The following is a 13,636-nucleotide window of genomic DNA, read 5'->3' on the forward strand; positions in this document are numbered from 1 at the left end:
AGATGAATAGGGATAAGCAGACCGATGGCGCGGAAGAGCTGTTGTTGATTAGTGATGATAGGAGTTGCACAGTTATTTTTCTCTTAATGTGAATGTCTGGGTCTCTTTTAAAGAGAGGCTGCTGCTGCTGCTAAGTCACTTCAGTCGTGTCCGACTCTGTGCGACCCCATAGACGGAAGCCCACCAGGCTACCCGGTCCCTGGGATTCTCCAGGCAAGAACACTGGAGTGGGTTGCCATTTCCTTCTCCAAAGCGTGAAAGTGAAAAGTGAAAGTGAAGTTGCTCAGTCTTGTCCGAGCAGACCCTTTCAAACATGTGATGACCAGAGCTGGCTTTTGGTGTGTGAAATGAAGTTCTTTATTTCAGGAACATTTGCATTTTTAAGGCTGGTCTTTAGCTGTGGGGTGAAAGGTTTTAGTTTCTGGTTTAAAAAGGAAGTCAGGCCTTGGAAATACTGCAGTTAATTATTTGCACTGGTGGAAGAGGCCTTTCTGGACCTTCTGAAACCATAGTATCACTGATTCTGCTTCAGGTCATTAAGACAGGCTTTGACGAAGCATCAGCAAGGCCACCTTTTTTCTCTTTCGGAAGATTTGAAAATAAAGCCAGAGCTACCAAGACTCTTAATTTCCTCCTTCAGGCACTGGTATCTGGTGCCAGATGGAAAGGGAGCTACGATGGAAAGGGAGCTGCAAGGCTTATCACATAAGTTCAGAATCTACTGCCAGCTCAGTGCTGTGTTTGGTAACCATTTTCCTTGAAGATCATGAAGAAATAGGAAGGTGAGGGCAGTCACAGAGCTAATTGAAACCTCTGACTATTTCTCTTTCTACTCTCAGAGAGGGGTTCCTGTGGCAGCCCCATTTATTTAGGGTAAGACTTTATATATACATTTCAGGATGCGCATAGTACGTTAAACTGGCAAAACAACTACTTAAGATTCTCAAGTATTTTTTAAAGAAGTTTGGACTTTTAAAAAAATCTTTACTTTCTAAAAGTACAATTTGAACATAAATGAATACTTTGAAAGCAGAGGTACATGGTGGTCTTCTCTCAGGAGTCCAGTGTAGGGTAGGGTGAATACAGCTTGAGGAAGGGGCAAGGAAAGGAGGATCACGCAAGTTTGTTTGTTTTTCCAGTTATGAGGCATCACCAAATATTTCCTCCAGAGGCTAAGGGTGGGTAGCTACTGGCACTGTGGCCTGTTTGTAAGTAGTTGGCCCTTCCTGGGACAGGAAGCCCTGTGCTGCTTGCCCTGGTGAGCCTACTGCCAGCAAGTCTGGGGATGAGTCTTGGATAAACAGAACCACAGTGCTTTGACCCACTGCATTTCCATGCAGGTTTCTTCTCTCTGTTTTGTGTCAGTTCCATTTGTTGGATAAAGAAAGGGAGGTGCAGAAGCTGTTTTCAACAATCAGACAGACTTATTTATTAGGTTAAGACCATGGACAACATTGATCCTGGAAAACCCAATGGAAATGGAAGGTGGGAGCCTGGACAAGACAAACATATACAGGAAAATGCAAATACAAATAAGTGCAATCAATCTAGCTGTGCTGAGTACAATGACGCAGCTTTCAGGGGACCCTGAGGAGAAGCAGCACGTAGGAAAGCTGGGTGGGGAGAGAGTGATCTGTGGCTCAGTATGGAAGTGGATGGTGGTTAAAGCTAATTAAAGGTGTGGTTGAGCAGTTTTAAACTATATGTTGGTGAGACGTGGCCATTGGCCATGAGACAACAGCCAATAAAGTGGTGATATCACTGAAAGATGATGCCTGAAAATGCCTCTAAAGTGGAGAGATTCTAGATCAAAAGGAAGAAGAGAACCAGCAACTTGTGGAATCAACAAAGTGAGGTTGGAAAGAGTCCTTTGCATTTTGTTTAAAATTCTCTCCTCTTTCATTCTATCTGACCTCCTCACCTTCTTCACTCCCCTTGCCAACTGCTCAGATCCACCCTGTAGGAATGACGTAGAAAATCTGAGATACGGGTCCTAAAGCTCTAGGGACAACTCAGATGTTTATCACTGCCTGAGTTCACCTCATTTTCCTCTATCATGATGTGCCCTCCAAGTTCCTTTATGGGATCTCAGCCACCGGTTTTCCCTTCCCAGAACCCTTTGGGTTTTCTACTTACTTAAAACCTGTTCCTCTATATTCCCCTATCCTGGACACCAAGATGTTTCTGTCATAACCCTATGCCGACCTAACTCCATCTTGATCCCCGAACTGCAATTCCCTCCCTAGAGAATTTGGCCTCTGGGATGGGAGACCACAAGAAGCAATCTGAGTCACTTCCCTGCCCCTTGACTATTGTTACAGAAACAGATTAGGAAGGGCCTATTCCTCACACTCTATCAGCAGCAACACAACCTTCTCAAGATTAATTAATCCCTAGCCAACAGGAAGAAACAGGGGCTGAGTAAATCTGGCAGACGAAGCCCTGGGAGTGGTGGAAGAGGGGGTTAGAGTAGAGGGAAAGAGCTGAGCTGGAGTATTTCTTAAGGTACCCCTTGGCTGGGCTGGAGAGGGATTAGTTTAGAATGGAGGGTTTCTATATCCCCAGAGGCAGAGTCCTCCCCCATGGGGGACAGTGGGATCTCCTTTGAAATGTCCTTGGCATCAGCAACTACCATGACTCCCTCAAGCCCATCAGTGATTGGGCAGATAGTCAGGGGCTTTTTACCACAGGACCACAAGCAGAAGAAGGGCCGGAGGGGGCCAGAGAAAGAGGCCTTGGAGAAAGTATAGATATGGGATCCATCAGTCATGTTGTAGAAGAAGATGTCTCCTGATTCATAGTCAAGGAAGACCCCAACCCGGCGGGGGGGTCCAGCCAGTGGGAGAGGGGTCCGCAGTGGGGTGAGAGCCCAGTACCCATTTCCATACAGCTCCACAGCCCAGAACCCATTCTCGGGAGTCATGGGGTCAAATCCTTTCTTCATCACATTCTCCCTACACACCCCAATTGCCCAGTCCGTCCTGTCTCCCACCTCCACCTCCCAGTAATGTCTCCCCGAGGTGAAGGCCTCACGACCCATCACACAGGGCCAGGAGTCAAATCTTTCTGGTTTCTCAGGAAGTTTCTGACGTGAATCTTCCAGTCGGACAGATTTTGAATCTTCATACAGAAAGAGGTGGGGGTGGGCGGTGTCTGGATCCAGAGTCACATCCACTAGAGACAGAGAGAAAGTGAGTCTGATTATCAGTGAATGTCATAGATTGAAAGAACCATCCTTTCTTCTCTGAAGAAGTGGAGACCTGCTCTAGCAGTTGACAGGTCTCCTCAGGAGGGGAACTGTTTGGCCTGCTCAGCTGTCTCTTTTCCCCTCTTCCATCCACAGCCATAGGGTGATGTATCAACTGACTGTCCCCAGTACCCCATGGGACCCTGTCAGAGGGGACTTGCTTTCTAGCCATCTTCCAAGGGCCTTTTATGTGTCTCAAGGATAATGTTGAGGCCATTTGCCATCATCTTTCCCCTCTATATAGGTTTCCCTAATGGCTCAGACGGTAAAGCATCTGCCCACAATGCGGGTAGACCTGGGTTCGATCCCTGGGTTGGGAAAATCCCCTGGAGAAGGAAATGGCAACCCACTCCAGTACCCTTGCCTGGAAAATCCTATGGACGGGGGAGCCTAGTAGGCCTACAGTTCATGGGGTCACAAAGAGTCAGACACAACTGAGCAACTTCATTTTCACTTCCCCTCTATATATTAGTGATTTTTATTTCCAAGTATTGGAGGACTTTGAATACCTCCAGGGTAGCACCTCAGAGCCCTTAAGATATTCAGAGTCACTGACCTGCATGCAAAGTAGCCTTTTTCCATTCTGTAGTGAGAGAGGGTGGGGGAGGGGGAAAAAGTGTTATTGACATGTTTTATAATAAAAGAGAGACAACTTTGTGGATGTAAAAAGACAAAGAACATAGAACTTACTGAGCTCTTCCAGGAGTTTCTCTGGAAAACAAACAGAAATACCTTAATGACCTAGCCTGGGTGTGAGGGAGGGAACAAAACAGGTGTGAGAAACATATAAAGGAGAAACTATTTAATTCATGACTACCTGATTATGGAGGCATTATCAACAAATGAAGAACAGGGACTTTGTTTTGTTTTCTAAGAAATATGCAGGAAGTTCCTACTCACTTGGTATCAGATCTTTAATCATTACTGAGCTAAAAGTAAGGATAGAGTCTGAAGGTTAATAATGAATAAATATCAGGTCTATTATCTCAGTTAGAATTGCTTTTGACTCATCTTATACCCAAACCTCTGTTATTCTTCATATTGGGTGCCACTGAATTCAGAAGCTTTATAATTCCCTCTGATTTTTAGAATTCTGGAATCCATTAGCTTCCCATTGGCAGTCATCCTAAAGGACTTGGGTTCAGCCTCACATGGAAGCACTCTTGACAAGTAGACTGGGATTCTATGACTTACCTTTAGAACTGAATTCATTCCTCCTCTGTCTGGATCTTTCCTTGTATAGTCTCCAAGTGAAAAATATGGACCCAATTGTGAGGAGTCCTAGGACCACCAAGATGACAGCCACAGCCACCATCCAGGGAGTCAGCCTTGGGAAGAAGGATGCTAGAACAAAATCCCCAAGAAGGATATTTGTTGAGAAACTCAGAGCAAATCTAGCTCCTCTCCTGATTCCAAAGGGGGCTGGAAGAGAGGATGACCTGGACCTCTCACACTCTTCCCATGGCAAAAGAGTGCCTCCAATACCACTCTGAGGTTTTCAGATTAATTTTGGTCTTAGGTAAGAGAGGGCAGAGAAAGAGAGGAATGAAGATGAAGAAGAGTCATTTGGGGACAGGACCTGTGGAATAAAGAATATAATGGACCGATTCATGTTATCATGGAAATTTCTCCGTAGCCATCAATGCAGGATGGGAGCCAAGGGGATGAGGGAAGTAAATAAGGAAGGGGAAATATCACTTCTGTGTGCAACAGAAGGGGACTCAACGACCCAAGAATAAGGAAAAGTTCCTTGCTGAACCAGAGGTAGAGTGTGAAGACTCTGGAAACTTGGAACTCTAGCATGGGATAGGGCGGAGGGGGAGGTAAGGGTGGAAAGAGGAGAACTGATTTAGCCAGATCCAGAAGGCTCTGAATCAGGAAGACCACACCCTTCAGAGACAAAGCTTTTCCAAGATATATCTCCTAAGAAAATCTGGAAGACTTCCGTATCTAAGATGGAAAATCTGGAATGTCTGTGAGATCTAGGTATAAAACTTATGCCTTCAGAATCTCTAGTGAAGTTGGTGGGGCTCAGCGGGGAGGGGTTTAGGTGGGGAAAGTTTAACATGAGAAAAATAGACAAGTCTGCCAGGAGGTTGTACCTGGGCAGATGTCCCATGTAATGTTGCCCTGAAACTGTGTCAAAAAGGAACCTAGTACCTGTTTTACTGACCTGGTATGGAAATCTCTACTTCCTTCTCCTGGCCAAGAAGGAGGTTCCGGATACAGCAGGACACATTCTTCATAGAGGTGTCCCTGATGATCACTGAAGCTCTCACAGTAAACAAACCTTCTTCATCAGGAGTCCTGGACTCTGACATGGATGGAAACTCTTCTCCCTTGTGAGTTCGCCACTGTACTTGGGGCTCGGGGTGCCATCCCACTGAGGTACACTCCAGCAGGATCTCTCCACTCTCTTGAACTTTCATAGTGATGTGAGGATCAGAGCCCAGAGCTATGGAGAAAGAAGGCGCCTTACTCCTTTAGTGGACACTCTTCCGGGAGCCTTATAATCATAGGGCTATATAGTTTGAGAAAGAGAAGCCCAGAGGAACTGGGAATGAGAGGGACCCATCTCCATGTTTTACTACACAAAGGAACTGAGGTATCCATAAAAGAAGACATCTTATCAGAGATGAAACACCTATTGACTTAAAGTCATATTCCAAGTTGTGTATATATATATGAGAATGTGTATTCTTTTCACGAAAAGGGCCACCATTTTCAGCAGATTCTCAAAGGTGTGTATCATTCATAAAAGGTAACAATGACAGCTTTATGCTCTCAAATCTCTAGGGCTTTATAACCAATCTTTAAGACACTTCCTTAAAAAGGAAAGATGAGTTATATATGATACTACCATGTGGGACACCCTGTTATGAAACAGGGACCCACATTTCACCCATGTATTTTTCAAACTTCATCTTTACTTGAATATATGCATAAAAAGCAATATATATTGCACAGCAATATTTTACAAGTATATAATGCTTTTAGAATTGACAAAGCAGTTTCTCATATTCCAAGCATGAGGGATCTTAGTTCCTTGATCAATGCCCCCTGCATTGGAAGAGCCAAACCACCAGGGAATTCCTATATTGATTTTTTTTTTTAAATCTTATTCTTGCAAAATCTTGTTTGGCAGGTTTTACAGTAGGAAATGTAGCTCAAAAAGAAATTTGCTTGGTGCCAGGTGGAAAGGCAGACCTCAAAGTATACTTCGTTCCTCAGTGTGTACCATTTCCTTATAGTTCACTCTGAATTCTGGCTTGAAGCAAAAACAGAAACAAAACCAAAAATTTCCTAGGTAGGTCAAGACCCTTAATAAGACACCATGCTCTACAATCTCACAAAATCAGTCTTTGGGTACTAATCCACCAAGCAAGCATTGGGATTGCTCACTACAGCCTTACTATAAATAGTGAAAAACAGACACAACTTAAATGCTCAGTTCTGGGCTTTGACCAAGCAAATTATGATGCACTAATAAAAGAGAATGTTAGACAGTCATTACATCTTACTCTTATTAAATTATTAACATGGGGAAATGATTATCCTATAATTGAGAGAAAAAAGCAGGACATCGTGGAAACAAAGTTCTGAGAAAGATTATTCGCTGCTCCCTGTCTACTCAGTTCAAACCCTCTTCCTACTTATCTCCTAACTCTAGGCCTGCCAATCCCTTCCAGCCTAAAAGGGATTTGGGAAACAAGTGTGAGGGTTTCCAAACAGAGCCCCAGGAAAATATTATCTCGCATGGAGTCACCCGAGAAAGTCAAAACCCGTCCACTCACCAGCCACCTTCAGATGCACGATGGCCTCTTCATAGTTTTCGTCCTGCCTGAAAAAGCATCGGTACTCTCCATCATCAGAGGCTTTGACCTCCTGTATCCTCACAGCGACGCTGCCCTCGGCGATGTGGTCCTCCACCAGCGACACTCTTCCCCGGTATTCAGCCATCTCCTCTCCCTCCTGCTCTCGGCCTTCGCGGCTCACGAACACTGCAGGCGAGACCTTCTCCCGGAACCAGCGCAGCTCCATGCCCTCGGCGCTCACGTTGGGGGAGAGGCGACAGGGCAGCTCTGCATCTTCACCCAACATCGCCAGGATGGGCTCCGGGGGTCCGATCACGTCAAAGGGAGCTATCAAAACACCAAGAGGGTCGGACGGAGTGTGGAGGTGGGAGTTGAGGACTGATACAGACGAGGATCCCACTGAAGGGCACTCTCCCACTACAGCTCCAGGGACTCCATCTGGGCCCTTGGGAAAGTCGCTAAGGACAACCAAATGGGATTGCTTAAAATTACTGAGAAATTTCAAGCTTGTAGGCTAGAAATTATCCTATAATTGAGAGAAAAAGGCAGGACATCACTGAAACAAAGTTCCACCCAGAAAGATAATTCGTGGCTCCTTCTCTACTCAGCTGAAACCCTCTTCCTACTTATTTTCTAGTCTAGGCCTGCCAACCCCTTCCAGCCTAAAAGCGTTTTGGGGAACAAGTCTGATGGTTTCTGGACCTACCAGAATCCAGCTTGGGCAGCTGGAGGGCAATGAAAATGAGCAGACACCCCAGGAGGCAGGAGTTCGGAAAGACTGCCATCTCCAACCTTTCTGGGCAGCAAGGTGCTGGTGGGCTTGAGTTTGTCAGGATCTTCAGCCTAGGAGAGATGAAAGAATAGGCAATAACTAGGAGTTGTTGAGACATCGTGCTCCTGTGCCCTCCCAGCAGTTTTTTTCAGCTTGGAAAGCATCATTTGCACCTTAAGCTTCCCCCTTGCCTTCTGCCAAGGGTAGACTTTCAGTCCCGGCTGCCGTCAGCACACATCCACCTAACACCCTAAGGTCAGTCAATCTTGTCTGTACAAAACAGCAAATTGGGCCCTAAACCCCCAAGAGAGTCTTAAGAGAAGGCAATTTTGATGCATACTACCCATTAACGGGTTTCATGTATTATAAATAGACAAGTCTTGGAACTACTGTGTCAAAAAAATCTCTTCTTTCAAATACAATAATTTGACATCTGCTTTTAGCAATGATAATAAAGATACAGTGATGGAGGAAGAGATGGAGATCAGGGAAATAAGCAGGAACAGGAAAGAAGAAAGGCTGCAGGAGACAGAACAAGAAAGGGGAGCTGAAGAGAGCTAAAGGGCTTGAAGAGTAGAGGGCCTGGGACTAGGGAGGAAGGAGCCCGGGAAAGAGAAAATGACTCTGGCTGCTGGCTCTCTCAGGGGTGAGAACAGTCCCAGATACTGACCTCTGATGTTGGAAGAAAAGGCACCAACAAGCTTCTGCTACCAAATGAGAGAGCTGGTTGTGGCCCCATTGGCAAAAGTTAAAGGAGAAGGAAGGGGGAAGTACTCTCAGGAAAGCCTGCCTCCTCCCACCCTTCCACTCCAACACACTCCCTCCTCATCCCTGATGTATTTACTTTGGGGGAAAAAAAGTTCCAGAGAGGAGAAGGGTCTGTGGATTTGTGGTCTTCAGCTTAGAAATTAGGCTATGCATTGATAACCTGTTTACAGAAGGGACAGAGGGAAAAAGAAAGAGGATTTAAGAAAACACTAAAATAAGATGCAAAGCCTTGGGCCATCTCCAAGCCTCACTTTTTTAATCTCTAAAATGGAAATATTGTTAATAATACCTTCTTTGGAGTAGTGGTGCAAGGATTAAATGAGATTAAGAAGGCAATGGCGACCCACTCCAGTACTCTTGCCTGGAAAATCCCATGGGTGGAGGAGCCTGATAGGCTGTAGTCCATGGGGTCGCTAAGAGTCAGACACAACTGAGCAACTTCACTTTCACTCTTCACTTTCATGCATTGGAGAAGGAAATGGCAACCCACTCCAGTGTTCTTGCTTGGAGAATCCCAGGGACGGCGGAGCCTGGTGGGCTGCCGTTTATGGAGTCGCACAGAGTCAGACACGACTGAAGCGACTTAGCAGCAGTAGCAGCAGCAGTGCTTAGCATATAATAGAAATTTAGAAGAGGGGAAGTTGTTATTCTACTATTATTTATATGAGCTAAAAACTAAAGATAGGCTAAGAATGCATGGGTATGATTCAGTTTTCAGGGCCCAGAGTTGCCTCTTTGCAAAGCTACCTCCCTAAAAGCAATTTATGAGGCCTACAACTTCCTGTTTTGGGTTAAACCCCTTATTGTTACAGAAAACATTTTAAAGATATGTATTTTTTAAGGTAGTCAGCAAGTAATGATAGTCTTCAGTAATAGAACTGATGATTTATATAATTTGTATATAATTTGGGCTTCCTGGTGGCACAGACCATAAAGAATTTGCTTGCAATGCAAGAGATCAGGGTTCATTCCCTGGGTTGGGAAGATCCCTTGGAAAAGGGAATGGCTACCCACTCCAGTATTCTTGCCTGGAGAATCATATGGACAGGGGAGCCTAGCAGGCTACAGTCCACTGGGTCACAAAGAGTCAGACATGACTGAGCGACTAAGACTTTTATGTAATTTGGAACATTGTTAATAGCTATATTATATCATATTGAAGGTTTCTGAGATCATGGCACATCTTGGGTTTTTTGCCTGTTATAAATAGTGCAGTTTATACACAAGTCTTTGCCCACATCTTTGTTAACTTACTGATACACTTTCTGCTGAATTCCCAGAAATACCGTCTTTAGGCCAAAGGGTATGAACATATTGTCAAAGCTTCTTCCTGAAATGTCAGTCCAATCACACCATCAGTGGAAATGTCCTTCTCACCAGCACTGAGGTCTATTCTTCCTCATCATCACTAATGGGCTAGATGACACTGACCAAATTATTACTTTATTATGCATTTATATGATAGTTATGTTGGTCATTTTTCATATTTATATATTTTAATATATTCTGGAAGTAGACTTTTCAAGTAGTTGCCTTTTTTGACAGAGTCTGGTGCTTTTTTTTAATCAATATGTGTGAATTTTTTATAAAGTTGAAAACATCAGCTCTGTATTATATTTGTGGCAAAAACCCTTCACCACTCATTTGTTCTTTGCCTTTTAATTGAGACTGTGATCAAGACCAGCAAAAGAGAACTGCTCAAAAAAGAGAAAAGAAAAAAAAAAGATATTTGCTTCAGTGGATATGCCCGAGTGCCAGGAGAATGAATTTTCTCAAATACAAATCCAATCTTGTCACTTTTTGCTTAAAAATGTCTACATGACTGCTTAGTGACCCCAGCATCCAGTTCAAGCACCTTAATCTGGTCAAGAAAATGCTGTAAGATCTAGCGGCCTCCCTGCTTCCTTTCTCTTCGCCTTTTCTCCCTAGTCTCCCAGCACTGGCTAGCTCACATGAGAAACACTTCTAAAGTCTACAGTCTTATCTATAACATTTAAGGCAAATTAAAACATTTTACTGCATTAACTGTGAAATTTCAAAAGAAATGTGACTCTGACTAGATTTTACCCCTTCCAACTGAAATAGACTCTCCAGGAAGATGCGCCAGATTTATCCTATGACATGGACAACTTCCTGGTCCCTCTTTGCTGTCAGGAACGTGACCTGAAGCCTACTCTGAGACGCACATGCATTTATTTTTGTCTTTTGTTTCAAAGTCTCTATTCCCCTCCTAAACTGAGCTCTTTGAGTTCATACTCTCTGACCTCTTATCAGCACATAGACAGAAGTAGAATTTGCAGCTTAAATCACACCAACCAGTCCTTGGCTTTCCTAGTTTGAGATGTACCTGCCTCATTTTCAGCTTTCGTTTGTGCTTAACTGTCACAAATATCACTGATAATGTTTCCCTCTCCTTAATTCATCCTGATTAGACTTCTCTCCCTTGCTCTGCATTGTCAAAATATCTAATGATAATTTGGGAAAAGGGGAGGGGGAAGAACTTTTATTTTCACCTAAGAGAACTAGACTGAAGGAAAGGAGCCAGGAAATAGACAGCAAATGGTACATAGAACTCAAGCTGTTATGTGGCAGCCAAGGCTCTGGTTGGATAATATCTGAGTCATTTTGACAGAAACCAACAGCACTGGACAGGATCTCTGAATTTTCCAGGCTCCATCATTGAACAAAGATTCTAGATGCCCCCACCTGTCATGACTTCCATTGTTTGTGGGTGCTTTTGCGATGTGGGGCTGCTATGAGCAATTTCCTGCTGTTCTGGAGACTAGACGCATAAACTCTTTCTCTTAGACATGAAACCATTTGGGCTGAAGAATGTGATGTGCTCTGTATAAGAGCAAATTGAATGCAAAAATATAAGGGCTTCTCCCCACCCCACTCCACTTTTGTCACATGCCATTGAAATTTCCCCATATTATAAACTAGTCAGAGCCAATGATTACTCTCACCCTTGTCTTACTTGACCTCCAACTGCATTTTACTGAGGTAACCACTAGCATTAAAAAAAAAAACAAACAAGCACCCAGTCAGTTTCTATTCTGTCAAGGTCATCCATACAAAGCTTAAAAAAAAAAATAGTATAAAGAGCTTATAAGAATAGCACCAGTTTCACCCTATGTGTCCTCATTCCCTAGAAATAGCCTCTTCAAATGCTTTGCTGCTTTATCTGGTATTTATCTAAGTATTCTCAACAGGAACAATTTATGTGGCTATTTCTTGATGAATTAATTTTTAAATATTACTTTTTGATGTTCTAGTATGGTCAGTGATGATTTAGTTCTTGTGATGGTTGATTTCATGTGTCAGCTTGATTGGACTAAGGACTACCAGGTAACTGGTAAAGTGTTATTTCTGGCTGTTTTTGTTAGGATATTGCCAGAAGAGATAAGCCTTTGCATTAGTAAGTGAGGAAATTGCTCTCACTAATGCAGGTGGGTATCATCCAGTCCTTTGAGGGCCTGAATAGAACAAAAAGATGCAGAAAGGGCAAATTTGTTCTTTGTCTGATCTGAAACTTCCAAGTCCTGCCCTCAGACGTTGGCACTTCTGGTTCTCTGGCATTTGGACTCTGCCTTGCCTTATAGCACTGTCTCCCCTGCATGTTTGGACCAGAACTACACCAGGTCCAAACTACACTCAGGTCTGCATGTTTGGACCAGAACTACACCACCAGTTTTTCTGGACCTCCAGGTTACAAAGGGCAGATTGTGGGACTTCTTTGCCTTTATAATTACATGAGCCTATCCTTCTTAATAAACCTTCTTAAATATATATATCCTATTGGTCCTGTTTCTCTGGAGAACCCTGACTAACACCATTCTTTTATATCACCAATAGAAGCATGCCATTTTTGTTCAGTGTTTCCTATATCAGGGTTATGTGACTATATTTTTATGAAACCAAGTTTTGTATGTAATTACTTTTATTTTCCTGTACAACTTTTTTGTGTGTGTTTGGGGGGAGATGGAGAAGGGAAGGAGTTAAATGATTGATCTTATTTCTTTTCTTTGATTTTCTGTGTTCCCATCACAGATTCTCCCCACTCCTTTAATAGCCTCTAAGTACAGTTTTCATAGTCAAACATCTCAGATGATTTATTAATGCTATTACAACCACTCCCCATTCCCATCCCTCCCAAAGCAGTGCTTCTCTAACTTAAGTGAGCATATGCTTCACTGGAGGGTCTTATTAAAAACAGATTCTGATTTAGATCTCGACTGGGACCAGGTTTCTCCATGCTGGCTGCTTCTGGTCCACAGGCGCTGTATCCTGTTCTTTACATGGATGGTACAGGTAAAGAGGCAGCTGCTGGCTCTGCACAAATTGAGGAGATGCCCTGGATGATGGTTCTGGCTCAGGGTCTTGGGCTTATGTCTTTTGCGTGTGGCTAAACTGAGCTAAGGCAAAGGGCTGGGGGACAGGCACATGATGCATAGCACCATATCCTGTGGCTTGTCATGAACTTTGTGGCCAGCTGCTTTTTCTCAGGGCACACGCTATTGGCATGCTGGTAATAATTAGATGTGATCTAATGATACATTGACATTATAATGCTGACACATTTCCCGCATTTATTAAGCCTGTATTAAGTTCATGTGCATTGTGCAGTGATCACTTTGTAATGTACAGAAATATCAAATCACTATGCTATGCAGCATGGACTAACATGCTTGTTAGGTTGTAGGTCAGTTATGCTTCAGAACAAACAAATGAACCAACTCATAGAAAGAGAGAGATTTGTGGTTACCAGAAGTGGAGGGGTAGGGCGAAGGGGGGATTGAATGAAGGTGATAAAAAGGTACAAACTTCCAGTTTTAAGATAAATAAGCACTAGGGATATAATGTACAACATGGTAAATATAATTAATACTGCTGTATGCTGCATATGAAAGTTGTAAATAAAATCAGTCTTAACAGTTTTCATCACAAGGAAAGAAACCTTTTTCCCTTTTTCTTTTATTTTGTATTTGTATGAGAGAATGGATGTTCACTAAATTTATCTTGGTGATCATTTCC

At 43.4% G+C, this 13,636-nt stretch overlaps 1 protein-coding gene across 1 annotated transcript; it reads right to left on the minus strand.

Moving 5' to 3' along the window:
• Positions 1-2,500: 2,500 nt before the first annotated feature.
• On the minus strand, positions 2,501-7,847 carry LOC138069607 (butyrophilin subfamily 1 member A1). Its single transcript, XM_068960948.1, has 7 exons — positions 7,769-7,847; positions 7,042-7,389; positions 5,421-5,702; positions 4,442-4,591; positions 3,938-3,958; positions 3,804-3,830; positions 2,501-3,174 (listed from the first exon to the last, which is right to left on the minus strand). The coding sequence occupies exons 1-7, from the start codon at positions 7,845-7,847 to the stop codon at positions 2,501-2,503; spliced, it is 1,581 nt and encodes a 526-aa protein (XP_068817049.1).
• Between the last annotated feature and the right edge of the window lie 5,789 nt (positions 7,848-13,636).

Source organism: Capricornis sumatraensis, chromosome 22 (assembly GCF_032405125.1).
Source record: "Capricornis sumatraensis isolate serow.1 chromosome 22, serow.2, whole genome shotgun sequence".
NCBI classification, from domain to species: domain Eukaryota; kingdom Metazoa; phylum Chordata; class Mammalia; order Artiodactyla; family Bovidae; genus Capricornis; species Capricornis sumatraensis.